Consider the following 27,268-nt stretch of genomic DNA (forward strand, 5'->3'; position numbering starts at 1 on the left):
TAAACTTTACGTAACTAAGGTGTTATTTCAGATGCAGTCGGTACTCATTTGTACAGCATCTTTAGTTAAACTAGTAGTGTTCCTCAAGGTTCCTTTTTGGAGCCTCTCTTTTTCTGCATTTGGGGTATTCAACTGGTTGTCTGTGAATTCAGTTTAAAAAACTTGTGACTCCCATCTCTGCAGATTTTTAAAAACACTAGAGTGCTGTCATGGAGCTGATCGTTGACTAGATATTTTACAGTTTGGACACACCTTCACCTCATTCAATGCGTTTTCTTTATTTTCATGACTATTTACATTGTAGATTGTCACTGAAGGCATCAAAACTATGAATAAACACATGTGGAGTTATGTACTTAACAAAAAAGATGAAATAACTGAAAACATCTTTTATATTCTAGTTTCTTCAAAATAGCCACCCTTTGCTACGATTACTGCTTTGCACATCCTTGGCATTCTCTCGATGAGCTTCCTGAAATGGTTTTCCAACAGTCTTGAACCTCTTGAAGCTCATCTAGAGAATGCCAAGAGTGTGCAAAGCAGTAATCAGAGTAAAGGGTGGCTATTTTGAAGAAACTGGAATATAAAACATGTTTTCAGTCATTTCACCTTTTTTTGTTAAGTACATAACTCCACATGTGTTTATTCATAGTTTTGATGCCTTCAGTGACAATCTACAATGTAAATAGTCATGAAAATAAAGAAAACGTATTGAATGAGAAGGTGTGTCCAAACTTTTGGCCTGGTATATATATATATATATATATATATATATACATATATATATATATATATATATATATATATATATATATATATATATATATATATATATATATATATATATATATATATATATATATGTATGTACTGGACATTTACAAGATCATGAGAACATGAGATCAATTATTTTGAAGAATAGCTCCAATATTCACATCTTGCTGGCTCTGTGAAGCCTTTGCTGGTCTATGTGGCCTTAACACAGGAAGTTGATGATTGTAAACATCATGAGCCATGACAACTGCACAGGCAGCATGGTATAGAACTTATATAGTTTACTTGTAAATAATAACCTAACTGCTTTACATTCCTATGTTCCGTAACATTGCACATGCCTTTAAGGAACACTTAGCACCATGCAACCTGAAGATGAAGGGGCTCCTGAACGCATCACGTGTAAGAACAGACCTTTTGAAAATATAAATAGTGAGGGAGTGGTGAAAATCACAATGCGAATTGGATGTGGTTAAACATGCTGTATTAGGTTGTGATTGTTGTAACTTAACCTCTTGAGACCCAGAAAATTAAAAGTTGAGTTTTTGTAATAAATAATTATCTTGAGTTATCTTGAATGGCACAAATTTTGGGTATGTGAGAAATTGACGGTATCTGGTGACAACTGGATTATTATCTGTCTTATATTTTTTACATTACATCTTTATAACGATATTAACATTGGATATGGGGACACCATTTGAAACCTATCATTTGGACTTTTTGAGGATTTATTACTTTTTATGGCATCACTTTTTCAGTCCGATCATCATTCCCGTCAACATTTGCATTCAAAAACAGGGTACATTTTTTGGAATATTTTGAAGAGCAACACTGTTTGTAAAAACATTCTGAAGTACAAAAACTGGCAACTCAGTCGCCAGAGTTTAACCGTGAAAATTGACGGTGGGTTTTAAACAGAGTTTCTTTGACTGTCATTTATACTTTAGAATTATGGTTATTGAGCTTCCAGTTTTTGAACGTTAAATCTGTGGTCGTTATTTTTTACAGTCCATTAAATGGAGAAACAGTACCACTGTTATTTTTACAGAAAATTCTGCCTACAGTTGTATTTTTTTATCATATAATCAAATTTTCTTTTTACACAAAATTACTGTGAATGAAAAAACAGTTCCACTGTTATTTTTACAGTAAAATTCTGGCGACAGAGACAGAGACAGAGTTTTTTTTTTTTTTTTTTACAGTGAAATCTTCTAACTTTACAGTATGCCCACTGCCAATTTGCTCTAACCTTGTCCTCACAGATTGCTGTGGCTCTTGTGTGGATGCTGCCAGATTTTTCTTTTTCTTTTTCTTTTATATACTATGAAAGTTAAGATCTGGGTAAATTCACGGGAAACTACTGTATGTAAAATAGTAGTAGTTTCTGAAGAAAAAAACGAGAACTGACATACAGTATATGCTTATTACCAATGATGCTGCAATAACTGCCCGGCATTAACCAGCCTCATCATTTTATATTTAAAAAATGAAGCAATGGTACTGGAAGTTCTCATGTCCACTACAGAGGACATTGACAAATCTTTTAAGTTTCTTAAAAAATGACTATGTCAACAAAGCCTCCTAACACTGTCAATAAACCTTTCAATTTTTACCCTTAAAAACACGACAACTGACCAAATGTACTGAGGATTGACAGGTAGCTTACTTTTATCTTGTTTGAAATAAAGCTGTGAAATGTTTGTCCCTTACAGAAGACAAAAATTCACTTCTGGGTCTCAGGGGGTTTCTAATACAAACTTGGGGGAACTAAAGCTGCTATCTGTTAGGGTTCTATAGCCCAGACAGAACAGGGTACAAAGTCTCTGGCTCCGGGGTTAGTATCAGAGCCATAAGAGTCAGGAGGCCTCAAAGTGTAGAAACATGTAAATTAATACTTTTTTAATCTCTAAGAGAAATTCAATGTTGGAAACTTTGCATGGGAAGGAATTTTGGAAAGCTTCAAAGTTAGGACACTTTTAATAGCAAAACTTGTTGAGCTTCATGCAAACCATTTTATCATCGATATTAATTTATTTGTCGTTTAATCAAGTTCTTGTTTACGGTGGTCGACAGGACTAGGAAGATAAAAATACTGTATGTAAATGGCGCGTCTATGGGTCTATTTAATGTATTAGTCAACTGAGACAGAGGTCTATCAAGAATAAAACATTTGGTGCCAGTCAGATGCACAACTGTCTGATCGGTCTGACCACTATTTAATGCATTAGTCAACTCAGATAGAGGTCTATCAAGAATAAAACTTTTGGTGCCAGATGCACAACTGTCTGGTCGGTCTGACCAAACCCCTGCTCAAGATGGCGGCCGTGTTGACGTGTCTGACAAGCCTGAATGTGGCATCTATGTATTTATGTCTATGTGTACACCCTACCAGTGGCATCAGGTCTAAAAAGGATACAAAAATACATAAGCGGGATTCCAAGAAAAAAGTTGGCTAAGTGAAAAGATCCGTTTTCTGAATAGGTTATTGTCCATTGGAATGGTGCGTCAACCGGGCCGCCATCTTGAGCAGGGGGAAGCGGTGTCTATTTACTGTATTAGTCAACTCAGACAGAGGTCTTTTAACAATAAAACATTTGGTGCCAGTCAGATGCACACCTGTCTGTGATCGGTCTGACCAAATCCTGTGTTGACGTGCCTGACAAAACCTGAAGGTGGCATCTATGTATTTTTATCTTTGGGTAAGCCCTACCAGTAGGGATGGGTACCGAATACCGCCGGTCCTATTGGACACCGATTCACGTAAAATCCAACAATGTCTGGGTTGCACGTGAAGTCAGCAGTGAGAGCATGACCCCAAAAAACACTCCAACGTAAGTAAAGTAAGCTCCACTTTTCTAAAAATTAGCTAACTTGATGCTATTTTATGTTGGCTTTGCTTTTGGCATGCTACTGATTAACATTAGTGATTTTACATGGCGATTTTAACACCTCCAAACTTGTTAATGAAAACTACAACTAAGATGCATGTTACAATCGAACAGCTCGTGCGTAATACTGTAAGTACAATACTTACAGTACAAACACCTTTTAGGGCGCAATAAAAGACCAGATTCAGCAGAGACTGAACTGCCTAGCCAACACTACTGCCATCTAACTTCTAGGACTTGCAACTGCAATTGCAACTTAATGTCATCCTTCAAAATAAGACTCAGAAATGTAATGATAAAACAAGATGTAACAACAGTTATCATAATAAGATCAATTTTAAATATTACATGAGAATATGGAGTGAAAGGTACGTTCTCTGTATTTAAAAAAACAACTTTTTTAAACAATATTATTGATTTAATGAGTTGTGTTTTCTCCGTTTTGCATGTGTTTTAAGGTTTTATGTGTTCATTTAATGTTGCTGAACGTTTGCCCCTATCAGCCACCGTATTTGTTCATTGAATAATACTAATTAATACTGTGTGCTGCACAGCGTAGCGCAAGGAATTCACCTTCATAATCATTTATGTGGGCTCTGTACCAAGGATGTCGTTGTGGCTTGTGCAGCCCTTTGAGACACTTGTGATTTAGGGCTATATAAATAAACATTGATTGATTGATTGATTTCTAACCTCTCATTTTGCAAAAATGTTGTTTTATCTCTGTTGAATCTTAAAAATGTCTATTTTATACTGCAATTTTTTTTAATGTATTATGACTCAATCCAGTTAAAAGTCTCCAACTTTGAAAACTCCCAGTGTATATGTAATCGGACCTTTGGGTACAAGTCGTGTGCAGCTAAAATGAGAAAAACGTGCAAATAACAAGATTTGAGAGGGGCGTAGGATTGTTGAGTGCGTTATTAGACCGTGTCTATCAGTGATATCAGTTTACATGCTGACTTTATTTTGAGGCCCGTGTGAATAACAATACGTTCACAGTTCCCTTCACGCGTGGAGTTGTCAAAAGTAAAGATGTGGCGTTGACCGTGTTTAAAGGGTGACACTGAAATGGTGCTGGGTACAGTGGCGCGTACCACCAGAGGCGGTACAGCGTACAGTGGTGTGTCTCGGTGTGGGCGTGGCCGACGTGCACGCACTACTCTTCAGAGGCGTGAGACAGCTGCTTCTCGTACAGGCTGAGGACGTGATGCACAAACTGGTACTGCTCGCACGTCTGGATCATCCCACCCCTGACCAACACACATTCACAAGGGATGGAGAGTTTAACAGAGGTAAACATTGTCATAGACAGGTATTCATCACACACAGCACTTTGGTGTAGTCGGTGTGTTGTGTTAGGGAGACAAAAAGTGGAGTATTGTGTAAGGTTCTGAGGTGTGATTCCAGGATTGGCCTACAGGAGGCAGTGGTGTTTGTCTGATTGCTGGAGACAGACCGAGCGAGAGGGGAGTTGACCTTGTGACTGACATGACAATACCTTATACTCTTATCTAACAGGTCTACAATGAGAATAAAGATTTGGTTCATTCTCCCTACGTTGGCTAAAAACCTAAATCAATAGGCATAGAATCCAGGTTAATACTACTATTTTGAAGAAACCAGAATATAAAACATGTTTTTTTTTTTGTTAAGTACATAACTCCGCATGTGTTCATTCATAGTTTTGATGCCTTTAGTGACAATCTACAATGTAAATCAGGGGTGTCAAACGTACGTCCCGCAAACAGGTTTTACACACCTGCTCAGTGGCTTTGTGGTTAGAGTGTCCACTCTGAGATCGGTAGGTCGTGAGTTCAAACCCCGGCCGATTCATACCAAAGTCTATAAAAATGGGACCCATTGCCTCCCTGGTTGGCGCTCAGCATCAAGGGTTGGAATTGGGGGTTAAATCACCAAAAATTATTCCTGAGTGCGGCCACTGCTGCTGCTCACTGCTCCCCTCACCTCCCAGGGGGTGAACAAGGGGATGGGTCGAAATGGAGACGACAAATTTCACCACACCTAGTGTGTGTGTGACAATTATTGGTACTTTAACTTTTACTTTTATCCGGCTCGCGGGATGAGTTTGCTAAGTATAAAAATTTGCCAACATTTTTGAATGAAAGAAACTGCTGTTCTAAAAGTGTCCACTAGATGTCACAATAGCAATTCTTTGTATCTTTGTAGATAATGCTACAGATGTCAAAAAAATAAATAAACCACATGATGTTAGTGCACCAGTCGAGAAAAATGAGCAAACTACATAAATAACATACTGTAATTGTATTTTGATATATTTTTTTTATCTTGATAGATTGAAAAGTAACACCAATGAGTTGACTGATGAACATTATCACATCATTTATTCAGAAAGTATAAATAATGACAAATTAAGATAGAATATTATTAACCGCAACATGTAAGTGTACAAAAACCCCAACAACATTATGATTTGTACATTTTCAGAATGTGCTTGTTCTATTTTTAAACAAAGAAAACAATCTGAAGTTGTCTATATTTTTAAGTTATCGTGCCATGATTTTACCAGTCCGGCCCACTTGGGAGTAGATTTTTCTCCATGTGGCCTGTGATCTGAAATTAGTTTGACACCCCTGATGTAAATAGTCATGAAAATCGCATGGAATAAGAAGGTGTGTCCAAACTTTTAGCCTGTACTGTATGTATAGATGTTATGTCTGATGTTTTTATTTCTGACAATCCAAGTATGAAATTCTATTTCTCTGTCAATCATTTGTCTTTGCAGCACAGCTACTTTTGTGTAAATGTGCCAGTTGCAGGTACAATTCATACGCGCTAGATAGACGGAAAACAGCAATTGCAGATTTTTTTTTAGACATGAACCACTTTTTATGGGCATTTCTGAAGCAGTCCGCCGCATCCACAATAAAACCCACTTTTTTTTGTGCTGCGCTGCCAAAGTGCTTATGGGACTGAGGCTGCACTAACTGTGCTCAAGACGCACAAAATACGTACTTCAAGGAATTTTTTTCATACAGGTATATATATTCATATATAGTCGAGGTTTCTGTGGTTTATCCGTTATACAGTGCTCAATACCGGTAGAGCGGAATATACGTTAGGTCAGGAAAAAACAGAGGCTATATCATCCCTACAAGCCTGTTTCGCAGGTTTCCCTGCTTGTCAGGGGATTTTATAATAAATGATTATTATTAATTTATAATAAATGATTATTATTAATTATTATTATTATTAATTTATAATGAATTATTATTATTAATTTTTTTTATTATTAATTTATAATAAAATCCCCTGATGAGCAGGGAAACCTGCGAAACAGGCTTGTAGGGATGATATGGCCTCTGTGTTTTTCTTGCCCTATCGTATATTCATATATAGATATTTTAATAATCTATTTTCTAAATGAAAAAACGTACGCCATAAAAACAAACAAAAAACAGCAGAGACCAAAACGCATCAGTTGAATTTGTTTTAATCAGCTCCAAACTCACTCAGCATGCAACTATAAAATTATAAAAAAGATGTTGCTGTACAGACGATATCTCTAATATTTTTTAATTCTGACACACCACGAAAATAGGTTAAAACACAAATAAATGATCTGTTCCTCGTCTGTCTTTGCGGCGCGAGCACAGCGGGACCACCGATCCTGCAGCCATGTGTGTAATTGTGTCAATTTGCACGTACTTTTCAAAGGTGCTAAATAAAACACTAAAGAGTGCTTGCAAAATGTGTCGATGAATCACATTGCTTGTGCTGTGTAATATATTTACATTTTGCCATCCCATTATTGTTGTATTTTTGATAATCAGCATATATTCTGCATATTAATGAAGACAGAGACGAAAAATAGATTACACGCCTTATTCTGCTCACTTAAAAGAAGAAATCCACTTTGCACACCTTTATTAGATCAGCTTTGCGTGTACTAACAAGTTACACATGTTTTAGTACATGCAAACCTTTAGTAAATCAGGCCTTTTGTCTGCAATATTCTACAGGGGTTTGGATCATTTAAAATAATATAGCCGTGTAAAGTGATGAATCAGTCATTTTAGAAAATGTTGTGCATCATGTCCACTGTGGTCTGAATAGGGTACGTAAAAGGGAGGAGTCAAGACGCACCTGTCCAGACGTAGTTGGCAGGTTGTCCCCAGTATGTCAACCGCACCCTCCATCCTTAACTGCTTGCACAGAATGGAGGTGGCAATGAAACAGCCAGTCCGACCAATTCCAGCGCTGTCATTAAAAAAAAAGGATTTGGTTATTTGACATTTGAGGCTGTGTATTTGTTGCCTGGGGTCCATACACTGCTCGCAGCTTGTTTATTTATTGGCCCAAGACACGTTCTAAAAATGCAATTAAACAATAGCACTGAAATAGCACTGAAAAAGCTTTTGACACAATCGATCATTCCTTACTTCTGCAAAAATTGGAAAACTATGGCATAAGAGGTGTTTCACAAGAGTGGTTAAGTAGTTATTTAAGTAATAGATCTCAATATGTGGAAATCAATAAGACTAAATCACAGACAAGAAGAGTAACTTGTGGGGTTCCACAAGGCTCGGTATTGGGACTTAAGTTATTTATACTATATTTAAATGATATTTGTTCAGTATCTAATAAATTGAAATTTATTATGTTTGCAGATGATACAAATGTATATTGTTCAGGAGAAGACTTGAAGGAAGTGTTGAGGGTAATAGAGGTTGAGTTGATTCAGCTAAAAAAATGGTTTGATATCAATAAGTTATCATTAAATGATAAAAAAACTAAATTTATGGTGTTTAGTGGTGCAAGAACAAATCGTGAAGTAAAACTAAAATTAAATCAAGTGGAAATTGATAGAGTATATGAAACTAAATTCTTGGGAATAATAATTGATCATAAATTATGTTGGAAACCGCATATTGAATATATAAAGGGAAAAATATCCAAATCCATTGCCATTCTTTATAAAGTAAAACACATGCTGAATAAGAAATGTTTGCATATGTTATATTATTCTTTTATTTTTCCATATTTAACATATTGTGTTGAAGTTTGGGGGAAATGTTTATAGAACAAACATAGACCCAATAATTAAACTTCAAAAAAGGGTAATAAGAATAATACACAAAGCGTGCTACTATGAACATACCAATCCATTATTTATAAGTTCTAATGTGTTAAAATTTTCAGATATTGTGTTTTTAAAAACAATGGAAATTATGTTTCGAGTAAAGAACAACAGCCTTCCAGCTTGTATTCTTAGGTTATTTCAATTAAGAGGAGAAACCCATAATTTACGGGGGGTATTGATTTTTGAAATAGGTAAAGCAAGAACGAATATTAAATACAAATGTATTTCAGTTTTAGGAGTTAAATGGTGGAATAAGCTCAGTGATGAGTTGAAGACATGTACTTCTTTGTTAAGGTTTAAGAAAACATTGAAAGGTGAGATAATTGAAAATTATAAAATATAGTAACAATTACTTTCATCCCATTGATTTATTTTTATTTTTTAACATTGATGTTCCAGGTAATCTTATTTTCAGTGAAGGTATAGGATAGGCAAATATAAGCTTTGGTTCAGCCTATTCCTTTTTCGGTCATGCTTTTTCTTTTCTTTTCTTTTCCTTTTGTGTGTTAATGTGTATGATTGTCATACTGTATATGTATAGTCTGTACTTTTAAACTGGTCACACAAAATGGTTAATGGTTGATGGTTGATTATATGACCGAAATAAACTTATTTCATTCATTCATTCAAATAATGAACAGTAAAAAAGACGTAATTGTCATGATCTGACGGCTCTGCCAGCCTGTCTGCTTTTTGTTGCAGTGCCTGGTTTTTGGTTCACGGAACAGAGTCACTTTCGCACACACCTGTTACTGCTTGACTACTTAAGCTCTCCAGTACATTCACTCGGTGCCAATAGATTCTTGATGGTTCACCCTTCCAGTTGCGTTTATCTCCTCTGCTTTGGCTCCACTCACTTCCTCTGGCTCTGCTCCGCCGTTGCCGTGTCGTGTTAACTCAGTGGTTCTCAAACTTTTTTTGTCATCCCCCACTTTGGACAAGAGGGAGTTTTCAAGCCCCACCTGCCCCCATCGGCCTAACAGAACGCTAATGCCAAGCTTAACATTTTCAAATTTATTGAACATCAAGTAACATCAAGTTGTATACATTCAAACTCAATAACATAAAATAACATCAAGTTCAATAATAAATAAAATAACTGTGCAGTTGTGGTATAACTTGCATCAAGTTCAATAATAAATAAAATAACTGTGCAGCTGTGGTATAACTTGCATCAAGTTCAATAATAAATAAAATAACTGTGCAGCTGTGGTATAACTTGCATCAAGTTCAATAATAAATAAAATAACTTGCATCAAGTTCAATAACAAATCAAAAAGTGTTATAACTTGCATCAAGTTCAATAACAAATCAAAAAGTGTTATAACTTGCATCAAGTTCAATAATAAATCAAATAACTTGCATCAAGTTCAATAATAAATCAAATAAAAGTGTTATAACTTGCATCAAGTTCAATAATAAATCAAATAAAAGTGTTATAACTTGCATCAAGTTAAAAAATAAATCAAATAACTTGCATCAAGTTCAATAATAAATCAAATAAAAGTGCCACTTTGCAAAAAAGGAGGAGCTATGCATTTGGCAAGACAGGGCAAGTGACAGCACTTGGCCCCGGGGGAGCCACCTTGCTTCACTGTGAAACAGTACGGCTGTATGATCAGCTCCCATTTCCTCACACAGTGCAGAGAACAGTCGCACTTTCAGTGGTCGTGTTTTGATCAAATTTACCGCGCTCACAACATCTGTTAAAACCTCATTGAGTTCGGGGCTGAGCTGCTTTGACGCGAGTGCTTCCCGGTGAATGACACAGTGTGTCCAACCCTCTTTATTAGAGCCTGCAGCCCGTTTCTTCACCCTGCCATGGTCTATGCGCCATCGCAGCAAAAGCCCACACAGTTTTCCCATTTAAGGTCGTGTTATTTGAGGAAACTGTCCATTATCTTGAACAGCTCATCAGCAGTGGCTCTATGTTTCATGTATTTGCAAAACAGAAAATCCTCGCAGTGACTCGCCATTCACAAAGCGGACGTATGCGATGAACAGGCAGTCTTTATTGCTGTCAGTAGCTTCGTCCACTTGTAAAGCAAAACGACTTTCTTTTCATTTGTCTACTCAAGATCACTTGCAATGTCGCATATACGTCTCGCAATTGTGTCGTTTGACAGTGGGACAGCTTTTAATTTTGCTGCGCTTGTTCCGCTTAGCCCCGCCCCCATTAGTTACTGCTGCTATGTCTGTCAAACGTTCGCTCCTACCTAGAAATTTTAAGCGTACAGGAAAACTAAGTAATTTACATTTATTTATATAGCGGATTTCACTGACGGAATCACAAAGTGATTTACAGTGTGTATAGAAAATGAAAGCATAGTAAAAAAAAAAAAAATCTAAGAATATAATTTAAAAAAAAAAAATTTAAAGTGAAATTTCCTCCCGTTCCTCGCGCCCCACCTGTCATGTCTCTATTCCCCACCAGTGGGGCGCGCCCCACACTTTGAGAAACGCTGTGTTAACTGTTTCCTCCCCACACCTTGTGTGTGCTATTTCTGTTTCTCCACACCTTTTGTGTCCATCCTTAGTTATTTTCCTCACTTATTTTTGAGTGCTTTGTTAATATTCTTATTACTTTTTTCTCTGCGTTGGGGTCCTACTCTGGTAAAGCCGATCATGACAGTAATGTAACAACAATTTTTTTGAATGTTTTTATAGTAATAACACTAATCTCTTTGGCATCACAGATAATGGTTTTCTCGTGCATGGGAGTTAGTTTTTAGCGCAACATATTTTGTAGCTGATAAGATCAATTTGTGAGAGGGGAGGTCTGGCCACACTCGTCACAGATGTAGGTCGACTCCTGATGATGGTTGTACAATGTGCTTCCTCTTTGTCCTGTACCTACCTGTAGCTTACCAGGTTGCAGGACTGATGTCAAAGGACTTTAGGTCTTGCTTGCAGACGTCCCTGCCGTATAGCTGGGGACGGCCAGTGGGTCTTCTACCAGACTACCTTGAGAGGCTGTCTTTTGGGTTTCCTCCATTGTCTATCTGCTGGACATTGCCAAGCGAGAACATGCTGGGAAGTTGTGCTCTCTCCAGGGCTCACCACGCCCTCCAGATCATCAGTAAGCCCCTGAGGCAGTGAAGGTGACATGAGTTTAGATAACACTCTTGTTGTCAGGGATGGTGGATCCAAGGTAGGTGAAGGACTGTGGGGCTTCCAGTGTGTAACGGGGATTGTTTCAGTATCCTGCCTCATTGTCTTGGTTTTGCCTTGCATGATGCTTAGACTAAAGTCAGATTATGGCTATGCAGGTGCTCCTGGGTGTGTGCTACCACTACAGGATGTCCTGGATGACAAGTGGCCTTACTCTCATTTGGCTTTCAGACGAGCAAGGTTAGACAGGTACATTCCCTTGGTTGATGTTCCGAAGACTTGTCGTAGGAGAAAGGAAAAGAAGATCCCAAACAGGGTGGGTGCTAGCACGCATCCCTGTCTGACACCACATCAGATTTTGAACCCGTCAAAATGGTTGGAGCTTTGGAAGGACTGGAGGATGCTGAAGAGTTTTGGAGGGCAGCCTATCCTTTAAAGCAGCTGGAAGAGATTCCGTTGGGTCGATGAATGCCATGTAAAGTTGTTTTCTCTTTTTCTGCACTTTCCCTGCAGCTGTCTGAGAGAAGATCTGTCAGTTCTAGAGCTTTTTGCTCTGAACCTTGCCTGTGACTGCAGGTATATCACATGCGGAATAATCTTAAGCCTGTTCTTACCTTTTCTTTTTGGGCAGTATCTTAAGACCCAAAGCGCTGTTATGGACAGACTGACCTCTTTGGTTGGCTCGGTGAGTCTTTAACCAACTCAACAAAGTCGCAGACTTGGTTTGTGGAAGAGACGACATTGTTTTGCCTAGCAGTATACAGACTTTATTTTTAGTGTGTTGAATACGATAGTTTCAGGTACCACAACTTTCACAACAACAATTCCTCTCACCTGCTAAACACACACAACTTCTCTAACGCCACCCACTTACTTCTCTGACTTTTTATCGCCTCTAGATCAGGTCAGAGTCCCCAAGGTTAGCTTCCCCAAACTAACGCCTGTAACACTGTTCAGTGCAACTCTAGCAAAGAGTTTACCGGTGGTGTTTAGTAGTCAAATAGGCGATAACACTAATAATACGCTTTGACACTTATAACACTGTTCTGTCTTAATATGAACGGCATATAGCATCTAAGCTTTTCTACATGGTTTGGTTTTAGCCTGTTAAATATCAAACTAACCCTTTGATTTACCAGCAAGCTGTTTGGACACCAACAATGCACACGGCGTATTATTTGTTATTTGATCAGCACCACATGAAGCAAAGTGAGGTTTAACAAACACAGATATACCTGCAGTGTACAATCACAGGGCCACTGGTGGGCGGTGCCTCCTCTCTGGCTCTTTCTACTTCCTGTACCAGTTCCAAAAGAGGCGGAGCTTTGTCTGGAGTCTTCTGGTCCGGCCATGAGGTGTACCAATACTGTCGCAAACTCCTGTCCTCATTTCCACTCTATTAGCACACATGTACACACACCGGCATGAAATCCAGAATTGAATAAACGGATCATTAAGGTCTGTTTAGTATCTGCTTATTTATTAGACAGCAACAATTGCTATCAACACAGCAGGAAAACAGAAGTGGGTCTTGGTTGTGATACTCGCACTCCGTTTCTGACATTGCAGGACAATTTTTAGAAAGTTATTAACATGCTGTGGATGTCTCACCTTCAAAGTAAAAACCCTCAGACTGTAGTCGTCCTCCTGTGTTACCGTCACAACGGTGATTTCAATCCCCTCATGGGTCACAGTGTCCTCAGGCCAGTACTCGGCACACTTCTGCAAGACGTCATGCACACAAACACTCAATGAAAGAGCTGACTTGTCAATTGTGGAACACATATTATGTATTTTTACACACTTCATTTTTCTCTTCCAAGTTAGTAATCATTACAACAATCGGGGTCCTCTCTTGCCACACCATCCTCCAGAAGTCCCCTACTGTGTTCACCGTTGGACCTTGGGTAGCGATATATGCACGCTCTTCACCCCCATAACCCTACGTGCACACAGACACACACAAATGCACATGCAGTTATCCTTTGTAAATGTAAAATCAATGGACTTTCATCCGATCTGCACACATCTGACTTACTTTGAGATAATTGGCATTGATGTACGTTGTGAGGAAATCGTCTTCATCCTGGGACTGTAGGATTACTCTGCTGTGTGTGTCTGGAGATGAAAAGAAATGACATCAGATAGGAAAAATACCTATTTTAGTTGTGTTTTATGGATTAAGATTATTATCTCAAAAATGTGCCTTCACAAATCCTGCCTGAATAGTGCTCGGTTTTGACCGACACTGATGTAGTTTTGCTAATTTAACCAAATGTGTATTATTGTGGTTGTAGTTTGCAGTGGTATACATCAACTGTGGCTCAGTATGAGGCAATGCAATTCTACTCTATTGCAATTTACAACCACAATAATAAACATGTTGTTATATATGAAGATACAATTATATTGGATCCCAAATACTGTAGTCAATTGATTTTATTGAAATACTGTTCAGAATAAATCTGCATTCTTTTTCCTTTTGGCCAACATGCTCGGATTCGGATTGCTCCATTACAAGGTCTACTTTGTTTGAGGATTATTGGAGAATCCGCCGTTGAACTGTACATTGTTCACCCAACAGCTGTCCGTTATGTGTTGAAAACAGATCAGCCGTGACCATGAGATAGGTTTTTAGCTCCGGGGGAAACAAAAAAATATTCCCATTGCTGCCTTACTCCGGTTTAGATAATTACAGATAGGGATGTGTGTTGTGGCCTAACACACATCTATTTGGTAGATTACCGTATTTTTCGGACTATAAATCGCTCCGGAGTATAAGTCGCACCGACCGAAAATGCATAATAAAGAAGGAAAAAAACATATATAAGTCGCACTGGAGAATAAGTCGCATTTTTGGGGAAAATGTATTTGATCAAACCCAACACCAAGAAAAGACATTTGAAAGGCAATTTAAAATAAATAAAGAATAGTGAACAACAGGCTGAATAAGTGTACGTTATATGACGCATAAATAACCAACTGAGAACGTGCCTGGTATGTTAACGTAACATATTATGGTAAGAGTCATTCAAGTAACTATAACATATAGAATAGAATAGAATAGAATAGAATAGAATAGAATGGACTTTATTGTCATTATATTTGCATATAACGAGATTAAGGACTCCAACTTAACGTGCGGTAGTGAGAACAAATAGGGGGTAAAAATAAATAAATAATAAAATTAAAAAAATTACACAACAGGCGATAAAGAAAAAAACTAGCAATTGAAATAAACAGACTAATATCCAATAAGAATAATAAGCAATCCTGTACAATATACAAAACACTATAGAAATACAAAATACTGTACAATATACAGAACAAAACAAGAGCACCGGAGTAATAAATAACAATCAGAGTCGGACGTATTGCACTCGAAGGGTAATATTGCACAGTAGGGTATTAGAGTAGGATATTGTATAGGGGTGAATTATTATTATAAGTTAGAGTTCCAGATGGTGACAGCTCTGGGAAAGAAGCTGTCTCTGAGCCTGTTTTTTCTGGCTAAGATGCACCTGTAGCGCCTGCCCGATGGTAGCAGGTCAAACAGGTGGAAGCCAGGGTGTGTGCTGTCCTTGGTAATGCTTTTTGCTCTGTTGAGGCAGCGGAAGTTGTGTAAATCCTTCAGGGAGGGGATGGGGCAGCCGATAATTTTTTGTGCAGACTAAATGACCCTCTGAATCGCCTGTTTGTCTGCTTCAGTGCAGCTGGCGTACCACACTGTTATGCAATACGTCAGCAGGCTCTCGACGGCCGAGCGATAGAAGGTCACCATCAGCTGCCTCTCCAGTCTGTTCTACCTCAGCACCCTCAGGAAGTGGAGTCTCCGCTGGGCCTTCCGGATGACCACAGTTGTATTTTGGGTCCAGGAGAGGTCAGTAGATATGAGGGTGCGGAGAAACTTGAAGGAGCTGACTCTCTCCACCTCCTCGCCGTTGATGTAGAGGGGGGGGTCTGCAGTGTTTTTCCTGAAGTCAAAGATGAGTTCCTTGGTTTTTGTTGTGTTCAGTGCCAGATTATTCACTGAACACCACGCTGATAGTTTCAGGACCTCATTTCTGTATGCAGACTCATCCCCCCTGTAATGGGACCCACCACCGTTGTGTCATTGGCAAATTCGATTATGGTGTTCTCCGGGTGGGCTGGACTACAGTCATGGGTGTAGAGGGAATACAGCAAAGGGCTCAACACACAGCCCTGTGGAGAGTCGATGCTGAGTGTGCGGGAGGAGGAGAGTTGGGGGCCGAGTTTCACTTTCTGAGGTCGGTTGGTCAGGAAGTCCTTAATCCAAAGACAGGTGGGTGTGGGGAGGCCTAAGTCCAGCAGTTTGGTGACCAGGATGTCTGGAATGATGGTATTGAAGGCGGAGCTATAGTCGATGAAAAGCATCCTGACATAGCTCCTCCGTTGTTCCAGGTGGCTCAGTGCCGAGTGGAGAGCCATGGTTATGGCTTCGTCCGTGGATCTGTTTGCCCGGTAGGCAAACTGCTGTGGGTCTAGGGTGGGGGGGAGGCAGGCTTGAATGTGGTGTAGTTGTGAGTCTTTATTACTGCTTTTGTCCTTGATCTGAGGGGGTGTAGGCAGGGATGAGCATCAAGTAGAGGTGGTCTGACTGGCCTAGGTGGGAGAGGGAGGTGGCTCTATATGCCTCTTTGATATTAGAGTAAACATGGTCCAAAGTGTTTCCCCCTCTAGTAGGGCATTTAACATGCTGATAAAATTTTGGTAGTACTGTTTTCAGATTGGCTTTATTAAAATCTCCAGCAATGATGTGAGCACCATTGGGGTGGGCAGGTAGCTGTTTATGTATTGTATTTAGCAGTAGAGAGAGAACATGCTATACGTTTATCAAACAATCTGTCACTCCTAATCGCTAAATCCGATGAAATCTTATACGTCTAGTCTCTTACGTGAATGAGCTAAATAATTTTATTTGATATTTTACGGTAATGTGTTAATAATTTCACACATAAGTCGCTCCTGAGTATAAGTCGCACCCCCGGCAAAACTATGAAAAAAACTGCGACTTATAGTCCGAAAAATACAGTAATTATAATATAACCATTTCAAAACAAGTTTCAAGGGCTCCTAATTTACTGTAGCTGCTGACAAATTGCATCTTTTCGGTTGTATTATTTTCAAACTATTATTGATATACAGACTAATTTACTATTAATAATTGGTTACTTTCTGTTGTAACATGGTTCCACCTACACTTCTGTTAAAATGTACTAAATACTTCTTCTGTTGTTTGGATACTTTACATTAGTTTTGGGAGATACTACAAATTTGTGTATCGATCCTTTCAATACCTAGTAGTTACATGGGCAGTATGGGGCATAACCATATTCATACTTAAAATTATCAAGTTGCCGCGGAAGGCTGCCACGGTACTGTGCTCTCTTGTAGTTGTTACGTTTTTGTTTGTTTGTTTGTTTCTTGCATTGAAAAAAGAGATCACAGTCTTCCAGGTCCAATTCCCTGTGTGTTAAACATGCCTGGCCAATAAACCTGATTCTAATTTTGATCATTGAATGATGATATTTTTGATCACAATTACAATCAGACATGACAAAGGATGGTGGTGTATCATGTCGCTTAAATATTCAAATTATTTTCCTGTTCCCTTTTAGTACATGCAATAATTTATTAGGAAAAATATAGTCAATGGTGCAGCACAACTAAATACAGGCAAAAACTTCTCTTGGCTCTTATTTAAATATTTTATTTTGTCCCCCTCTTAATAGGGAACTGCACTTTTGGGGGGAATTTTGCTTATCATTAAAAATCCTTATGTAAGACAAAAAAACATATGTTTTAATTGTTTTAAGCATTCTAAATTGTAAATAAATGCCAGCCTACGGCAGTCGCTCTATTCAGCCAAAAAAAAGCTCTCAAAAAAACATCCAAACATCTCCATTTATATACATACTCTAAATATACTGTATGTAATGTAGTAACAGGCACATTTATAATTGCATTTAATATTTACATATTTTGCTCATGTTAAGCAGGTTACCATTAAACATTACACACACGCTAGTGATCACACAGTTTGTCTGTGTTAGCACTTATGATAACAATATCAATAATACTGTCAAGACTTGGACTATGGCTTGGTTTGTTCTCCCGAGGTGCAAGTGAATTGGACCAGATGTGGCGTGAAGGTGAATACATGATTTATTTAAACACTATAACTACAAAAAAGTACAAACGAAAAGCGCACACAGTGGCGGAGAAACGACTTGGCTATGAAAACAAATACTTGCACAAAGGCAGAAACTATGAACAACAAAAAACACTAACTGTGGCTTAATAAACAAAAACTTACTTGGCATGGAACCGGCATGAAAAAAGAGCAACAAGGGTCATAAGGGTGTGGAGAGTGTGCAGAAGCATAAATGCGGGTTGTCGTCAGAACGACAAACTGAAAACAATGAACTTAAATACTATAGACATGATTAACAAAAACAGGTGCATGACTCAAAACGGGAAACAGGTGCGTGACGTGACAGGTGAAAACTAATGGTTGCTATGGTGACAAAACAAAAGTGCACAAAAAGTCCAAAAACAAAACCGAACATGACCAAAACAAAAACATGATCACACAGACATGACAAATACTTGGTTAATATTCAAGTCACGAAATGTAAATGGAGTACTGTTGGTGCTTTTTGGATGTTTTTTAATTGGGGTTTATGGGCAGAATAGATTACTTCCCATTGGCTCTGCTGTAAGAGGACTTTAATTTAAGAGTTAGAATGCATACAAAAAAAATAAAAAAAATAAAATACATCCGTCATCATGATTTTGAATGATAGGCAAAATTTAAAAAAAAAATGTGCAGTTCCACTTAAAAGTTCTCCTGTGTTGATATACTTACTTCCTGAGTTTGTAAACAATAATAAAAATTACAAAAACGATTTTAAGAAAATAAAATTCATCTAATCACTCGTTCTCACTTTGTATCATAACTGTCGATATTTGTATGAGCTTCTTGATTCTTCCTATCCTGTGTAGTCTAGCATGTTTAGCCATTCCTCGTCCTCCAGTGATAATGAATAGAATAGAATGCCTTTTATTGTCACTATACACAGGTACAATGAGATTAAAAGCAACTCCAGTAACAGTGCGACAGTCTATAAATATGCAAAACATAGGAAGGAACTGTACTTGCAATTAACATAACATAAGACCCCATTTTGATTGTGACCAGTATAGTGTCGACCATCTATTCTTACAATATGAACCATTTGATAATTTTAAAGTGAGACCCACTCACTGGGTAAGATGGTTTTGTAGCGGTTCTTTCTTACGAGCCCTGGGTAGTTGTACTCCTTCGGGTCCACAAAGTTCATTGGGGTTTCCTGTCAATGAGCAGAGAACAATTATACTGCAGACGCTGCGATAAGTATGTGGCAAATACAATGCATGCCATAACAAAGCAATTATAAAGATGCTATTTGTGAAATGTAACAATTGTACATGATTGAAGGGCTGTATTTGAGCTCAGATCTCCAACACACCTACAGTTGCCAACAGCATGGCAGACAATAAAATCCTCTGTGAGTTAGTATGCAAATAGTATTTATCCATTTTTCGCCTACTAAGAGACAGAGGCATTGCTTACGGGTGGTAGCGCTCCACTGGGTGTTCAATATGAGCGGGTGAGTCCTTGTTCATCTTTGTGTATATCTGATAGACGCAAGTGTGTGGGAGGGTGAGCTGCTCTTGTTGCACTCACATAAAACTCAGCCTGCAGGCTCTGGTCATCCATGGCCCGTGTGTGCAGCATGGCGGGGGTTAGGACGTGTGTTCCCTGCCGGAGGTAGTCCTGGGCTGACTGATCTCTGGGGGATAGCTGGGCTCCATAGCCATAAGGCTCCGTGCAGCCCGGCGTACACATGTCCAAGGTCAGAGAAACATTTGAGCCCCTCCTGTGTGAGAAATATGGGAGAAAAATGTCTATTTACTGTACGTGTGTCCATTTGTACCAATGGTGGGACAACTATGATCTATAGTAGACTCTTTAGTCTACTTGGGACTCCCAAGTGAGTATCCAATCACAGTGTAAGGTCAGCTCGAAGGCCTTACTGACAGCAACTTGTGATCTGAATGGCTATGGCAAATGTCTATCAACCCTATGTGTCCATTCACTTACAGTGCACAGACACCTGCATTGTTGATTCTGAGCAGATTTGGTACAGCATGGCAACATAAACTAGCTGAATTCTGATTAGATAAAAACTCCAAACTAAAAAAAATAGCACTGGAAAGAGCATAATATGACATGAAGAGAATATGAATACTTTTGGATATTCAGGGGAAAGTAAATTTAAAATATTACTTTTATCTTCATTTATGATCATGATTTCTGGTTATGTTAGGCCAGCAGAAAAGGCCACTGGTAAAATGTGTAAATGACATAATTGTATTGTTTGGTGGTCAAGTGTTTAGCGTATCAGGCGATGGTCTGAAGGTTAGAAGTTTGCATTAGATTGCTTTTTTTTTTTTTTAATAATATGTTTATGATTTTGAAAAATGTTATTGTCAGGACTTGGACTTTGGCGTGGTTTGTTTTCCCATGGTGCAAATGATTTGGACCGGACATGGCGTGAAGGTACATACATATTTAATTTTAACACTCAAAAAAAGAACAAACAAAAGGCGCTCACAGTGGAGGCACAAAACTTAACGCAGGGAACAAAAATTTGGACTATGCATAACTATGAACATGGCAAAACAAAAGACACTAACTGTGGCATAAATAAAAAAAACTTACTTGCGATGACGTGAACAGGGCAGCATGGACTATGAACATGAAACAGAGTGTCAGGAGTGTGTCAAGAGTGATGTTGCCAGGCTGACTGCCTGGGAACTACAGGCTTAAATATTGATGACATGATTAGTGAAAACAGGTGCGTGACTCAAAATGTGAAAACGTGAGACAGGTGCGTGACATGACGATGTGAACCAGGTGAAACTAATGGTTACTATGGTGACAAAGGGAGTGAAGACAAGAACTAAAAAGTGTCCAAAAACCAAGCAAAACATAACTAAACAAAACATGATCACAGACATGACAGTTATAATTTAAGCCTAATTGTTTGTACAGAGTAGTAGTATATTACATTTACCTGAATATTTAAAAACATCATCTTGATACACTGGCATAAACTACCGCCACCTTTTTGAATATCTTTCAATGTTTTTATTACCATATTTTATGTTATCTTCTGTCTATAGCAGGCCTGAGCAATTATTTTGACTTGGGGGCCAAATTTAGAGAAAATAAATGTGTCTGGGGGCCGTTATATCTATTATTAGGAACACTAATACAAAACTTCACAATAATATCTGATTAAATGCTGTCATGTCTGTTGATCATGTTTTGTTTAAGTTATGTTCCGTTTGGGTTTTGTACACTTAGTTCCTGCTTTTCACTCCTTTGTTTTGTCACCATGGCAACCATTAGTTTCACCTGTTTCACGTTTTGAGTCACGCACCTGTTTTCACTGATCATGTCACTGCTATTTAAGCCGGTCTGTTTCTGTTGTTCGTCCTGGTGACATTATCCTATCCATCCATACTACCTCTGCTACCCATGAGATTCCTGTTCATTATAGTTCATGCTTCATGCCATGCCACAGTAAGTGTTTTTGTTTCGTGTTCATAGTTAATTGTCTTTGTGCTAGTCTTTTGTTTTCATTAGTCAAGTTTGTTCTCCGCCATTGTGCGCGCCTTTTGTTTGCTTCCTTTTTTTGTAGTTTGTTAGTGTTATAAATAAATATGTGCTCACCTCCAAGCCATGTCCGATCCAGCTTTACTTGCATCTCGGGAAAACAAAACCCTCACAGTCCAAGTCTTGACAAATGCTAAAAACGTTACGACAGACCGCCTTAAAAAATGGAACGAAATTGTACTTTTATTTTTTTAATGAGACACCCAGAATGTACATGAAAATAAAGAATGTGGGATTCACAATTTTAACTATGAACGATAAAACACTGAATATTGACAACATATGAACGTCACACCCTCTCTCGATCGACATATTTTACAATCAAGCGAAAGGCAACAAAAATGCAACAAACTCAGCGAAATATGAACGCTAAGGGTAAACAAAACTCCACCTACAATCTGATGTATCTGATACATCACTAAGCTTTAGAACTTTGCGGTAAAAATTTCCTTCCGCGTCTGTCCCTGACACCCACATTTCCGGCTGGCCGCTCTGGAAACACTCTGTGGAATTGCTCCCCACCCACACTGCTTGGTGCCTCGTCTGAGCTGCTGTGACTTAGATGACCATAGTAACTAATCAGATTACCATAGTAACTAGTATATCATGCAAAAGCACAGATTCCAACCAATGAAATACTTTGTATAGTTCAAGACTTACGTTCATTTGAAAACATCACTGCACATCATAATGGCAGCTACAGTTTCCATCTTAAAGATCTAAAAAAAATATTGAAAACAGGCCTTAATTTTCCCAGGTCTGGTCTACAGTGTGAGTGTCATAGGAACAGAACTCGTGTGTAACCTGAAGACCATCTGAATACAAATTGAAATTATGTTGATATTCCCAAAACTGCATCCGAGCAGTCCGAATTCCAAAAACTATAACGTGAAACATTAAAGCAGGGGTGCTCACACTTTTTCTGCAGGCGAGCTACTTTTCAATTGATCAAGTCGTGGGGATCTACCTCATTCATATATATAATTTACATTTACTTATTTATGAAATATATATGTTTTTGTTAACAAGTTAAAGGTGTTTAATGATAATGCAAGCATGTTTAACACATATAGTTAATATTGTTAAAAAATTAAAGGTGTTTAATGATAATACAAGTATGTTTAATACATATAGTTAATATTGTTAACAAGTAAAAGGTATTTAAAGATAATGCAAGCATGTTTAACACATATAGTTAATATTGTTAAAAAATTAAAGGTGTTTAATGATATTACAAGCATGTCTAATACATATAGTTTATATTGTTAACAAGTTAAAGGTGTTTAATGATAATACAAGCATGTTTAACACATAGTTAATATTGTTAAAAAAATAAAGGTGTTTAATGATAATACAAGAATGTTTAATACATATAGTTAATATTGTTAACAACTTAAAGGTGTTTAAAGATAATACAAGCATGTTTAACACATACAGTTAATATTGTTAACAAGTTAAAGGTGTTTAAAGATAATACAAGCATGTTTAACACATATAGTTAATATTGTTAATAAGTTAAAGGTGTTTAAAGATAATACAAGCATGTTTAACACATATAGATTCCTTTCTTTCATGAAGACAAGAATATAAGTTGGTGTATTACCTGATTCTGATGACTTGCATTGATAGGAATCAGACAGTGGTGCTGATAATGTCCGCATTTTCGAATGGAGGAGAAAAAAAGTCCTCCTTTCTGTCCAATACCACATGAAAGTGGTTGGTTTTTGGCATCTTATTTGTCCAGCTTCCATACTCCTCTGTATACACTTTACAAGAAATACATTGTCGGCAAACTCCGTAGCTTGCTAGCTTGTGCACGCCAGCTTTCTGAGACTCCTATTTTGTTAGCGCAACTGTGCAGTCGGTCTTTAGAGTTTTGACGACAGGTACGGCGCCAGAGTCTGTTGAAATAAAGTGTTTCTTGCCTTCCTGTCGGTAATTTTAATGAGCTGGCAGCAGTCAGCGTCATCTCAGAAGACCCTCGGGTGCCGTGAATGTCAATCAAGTGACGAAAGTGACGTCATAGTGAAGATTTATGATCGCTCATTTTTAGGACTATTTTTTTAATGCCTGGCTGGTGATCGACTGACACACCCTCCGAGATCGACCGGTAGCTCGCGATCGACGTAATGAGCACTCCTGCCTTAAAGGTTAAATGTAACAAACCTCTCCTGCAGACCCACTGGTGTTACAGTCAGCGTGGTGGCGTCTCCTTCCGGCTTGTAATCACTTCCCATTTCGAAGACTGGAGTCTGAGGCACAGGGTCCAAGTCCATCAGGTCCTCCTGAGCGTCTGTCCACTCTGACAGGGTGAAGGAGGGCTGGCGGCTCACACTCTGACGTCTATCTCCGATGTCGCTCACCACGGTGTCCGACGACCACAAGCCAGCGCCATAACGCCACTTATTCACCATGTGGATGACCTGAAAGATGTTTAGAGATTACATTCATCCATCCAACCATCCATTTCCTACCGCTTGTCCCTTTCGGGGTTGCGTGGGGTGCTGGAGCCTATCTCAGCTGCATTCGGGCGGAAGGCGGCGTACACCCTGGACAAGTCGCCACCTCATCGCAGGGCCAACACAGTTAGACAAGACAACATTCACACTCACATTCACACACTAGGGCCAATTTAGTGTTGCCAATCAACCTATCCCCAGGTGCATGTCTTTGGAGGTGGGAGGAAGCCGGAGTACCCGGAGGGAACCCACGCAGTCACGGGGAGAACATGCAAACTCCACACAGAAAGATCCCGAGCCTGTGATTGAACTCAGGACTACTCAGGACCTTCGTATTATTGGGGCACATGCACTAACCCCTGTCCCACCGTGCTGCCCAGATTACACTCAAGTACACAATAATGTGTCTTAAGTCACAATATGCAACAATTTGTTAAGTGTAAAATTTGATATGGAAGGGTGTAGTATAGATTGTTATTCCTACCATAAGAACACAGATGGTCACGCCAAGGCCTGCAGTGACGTAGATGATCCAAGCTTGCTGCGTGGTGTTGATCACATCCTTCATCAGCGCCATGGACTAACATACACAGGAAATGACATCACAAAGCTTAAATAGTAAAAAGTCAGTGTTGGTATATACTTAGTGTTGTCTTGGTACCAATATTTTAGTACCGGTACCGGTACCAAAATGTATTTCGATACTTTTCGGTACTTTTCTAAACAAGAGGCACCACAAAAATATTGGCATTACTGGCTTTATTTTAACAAAAAAATCTTACGGTACATTAAACATATGTTTTTTTATTGCAATCGAAGAACAATTTTGTCCTTAAATAAAATAGTGAACATACTAGACAACTTGTCTTTTAGTAGTAAGTAAACAAACAAAGGCTCCTAATTTAGTCTGCTGACATATGCAGTAACATATTGTGTCATTTCTCAGTCTATTATTTTGTCAAAATTATGAAGGACAAGGTGTAAAAATGAATTATTAATGCACTTGTTCATTTACTGTTAATATCTGCTTACTTTCTCTTTTAACATGTTCTATCTACACCTATGTTGAAATGTAATAATCATTTATTCTTCGGTTGTTTGATACTTTACATTCGTTTTGGATGATACCACACATTTATGTATCGATCCGATACCAAGTAGTTGTCATAAAGCACCTCTTCCTGAGGGCGTTTCAGTGTTATAGCTTCACCTTTACCTTTGGTTTTTAGGCCAAAATGCGTTCGTTCTCCCTTTTCTGTCTACACACTGTGTCTGCTTGTAAGTACTCCGTGATTGTGCGCTGCCGAACATGCTCCTCTGCTCGCAAAACCAACAATGTCATGCCCGGGAACTGGTACTTTTCAAACAGAGTATAGTACAGTTTTTGATTCATTACTACCGCGATACTATACCAGTACCGGTATACTGTAAAACCCTAGTATATACTTATACTAGGGTTGTTATGTTAGGGTTGTACGGTATACCGGTATTAGTATAGTACCGCGATACTAATGAATCATATTCGGTACTATACCGCCTCTTAAAAGTACCGGCCCGCCACCCAAATTTGTGGTATCATCCAAAACTAATGTAAAGTATCAAACAACCGAAGAATAAGTGATTAATACATTTTAACAGAAGTGTAGATAGAACATGTTAAAAGAGAAAGTAAGCAGATATTTACAGTAAATGAACAAGTAGATGAATAATTCATTTTCTACCACTTGTCTTTTATAATTTTGACAAAATAATAAAATGGAAAATGACACAATATGTTACTGCATATGTCAGCAGACTAAATTAGGAGTCTTTGTTTGCTTGCTTACTACTAAAAGACAAGTTGTCTTGTATGTTCACTATTTTATTTAAGGACACACTTGCAATAAGAAACATATGTTTAATGTACCCTAAGATTTTTTGTTAAAATAAAGCCAATAATGCAATTTTTTGTGGTGCCCTTTATTTAAAAAAGTACCCAAAAGTATTGAAATTATTTTGGTACTGGTACCAAAATATTGTTATCGGGACAACACTAATATATATAAATATATATACATATATAGTTATAAGTTTGGGGAGCCCTGTCTTAAACCATTAGACCAGGGGTCGGCAACATTTACTATCATAAGACTTTTTCTGCCTTTTCCACTAAAGAAAAATAGCATAGAGCCGCAAAACTTAAAACAGCTTTTTTCATATTTTAAGTTTTTTATTTGTTGCAATCGGTCCATGTGAAATTAAACTCTTTTTCCTGTTCTCTTTTCTTTTTTGGCAAGTGTTCATGGTTCGCTTACCCAAGGGGTTGCACACTCGAGAAGCTGAACTGCACTTTACTTGCTTTTTCTAGTAATCAGTATTATGGATGTTCATGGTAATTAGTGACTGAAACGCCACATAAGTATTGCTTTGTTTTTAACGTTATTTCCAGTTTAAAATCGCTCGTCATATGACATAGCTAACATGGCTGGAAGTAAACTAAAATGTTAGACGAGCAGCAAAAAGACTTCACGACCATTTTGCTACATTTCATAAATTAAGTTAAAGTTAAAGTACCAATGATTGTCACACACACACTAGGTGTGGCGAAATTATTCTCTGCATTTGACCCATCACCCTTGATCACCCCCTGGGAGATGCGATGAGCAGTGAGCAGCAGCGGTGGCAGCGCCCGGGAATAATTTTTGGTGATTTAACCCCCAATTCCAACCCTTGATGCTGAGTGCAAAGCAGGGAGGTAATGGCTCTCATTTTTGTAGTCTTTGATATGACTCGGCCGGGGTTTGAACTCACAACCTACCGATCTCAGGGCGGACACTCTAACCATTAAACAGCTAATCTACTTTCAAAATTTACGTTAGCCATGTTTACAATGCTAGCGCAACAAGTTTACATATTATAGCTTCTGAATCATTTCTACCACGTAACCTTACATTTACGTAACAGACTTGTCACGATTGGGTCGCATGTTAATGCGTGGGTCGTTCTCCCAGGATGCAAACGGAACTCCGGACGAAGCGTGCAGGTAAGAATATGATTTATTCCTCATAAATCATATCAAATACGGAAATACAGGATACAAACAAAGAGACGCGTGCCGATCGCACGGGGAGCAAAGGAACTAGCTAGCGCGAAAGCTTAGAATGTACCGTATTTTTCGGAC

The 27,268-nt window shown here is 38.4% G+C and overlaps 1 protein-coding gene across 3 annotated transcripts in view; it reads right to left on the reverse strand.

The window, feature by feature from the left end:
• Window positions 1-842: 842 nt before the first annotated feature.
• Window positions 843-27,268, reverse strand: part of LOC133612541 (tyrosine-protein phosphatase non-receptor type 5-like) — a 61,972-nt gene continuing 35,546 nt past the window's right edge. For all 3 annotated transcript variants that reach the window (XM_061970025.2, XM_061970027.2, XM_061970026.2), the window contains exons 5-14: window positions 24,593-24,688; window positions 23,816-24,072; window positions 19,652-19,844; window positions 19,190-19,274; window positions 13,940-14,019; window positions 13,706-13,843; window positions 13,513-13,623; window positions 13,137-13,297; window positions 7,794-7,907; window positions 843-4,918 (exon numbers count right to left, since the gene is read on the reverse strand). In XM_061970025.2, the coding sequence (XP_061826009.1) occupies window positions 4,825-4,918; window positions 7,794-7,907; window positions 13,137-13,297; window positions 13,513-13,623; window positions 13,706-13,843; window positions 13,940-14,019; window positions 19,190-19,274; window positions 19,652-19,844; window positions 23,816-24,072; window positions 24,593-24,688 (1,329 nt within the window). In that variant the 3' untranslated portion in view covers window positions 843-4,824. The remainder of the gene's footprint in view (window positions 4,919-7,793; window positions 7,908-13,136; window positions 13,298-13,512; window positions 13,624-13,705; window positions 13,844-13,939; window positions 14,020-19,189; window positions 19,275-19,651; window positions 19,845-23,815; window positions 24,073-24,592; window positions 24,689-27,268) is intronic.

Source organism: Nerophis lumbriciformis, linkage group LG10, assembly GCF_033978685.3.
Source record: "Nerophis lumbriciformis linkage group LG10, RoL_Nlum_v2.1, whole genome shotgun sequence".
Taxonomy (NCBI): domain Eukaryota; kingdom Metazoa; phylum Chordata; class Actinopteri; order Syngnathiformes; family Syngnathidae; genus Nerophis; species Nerophis lumbriciformis.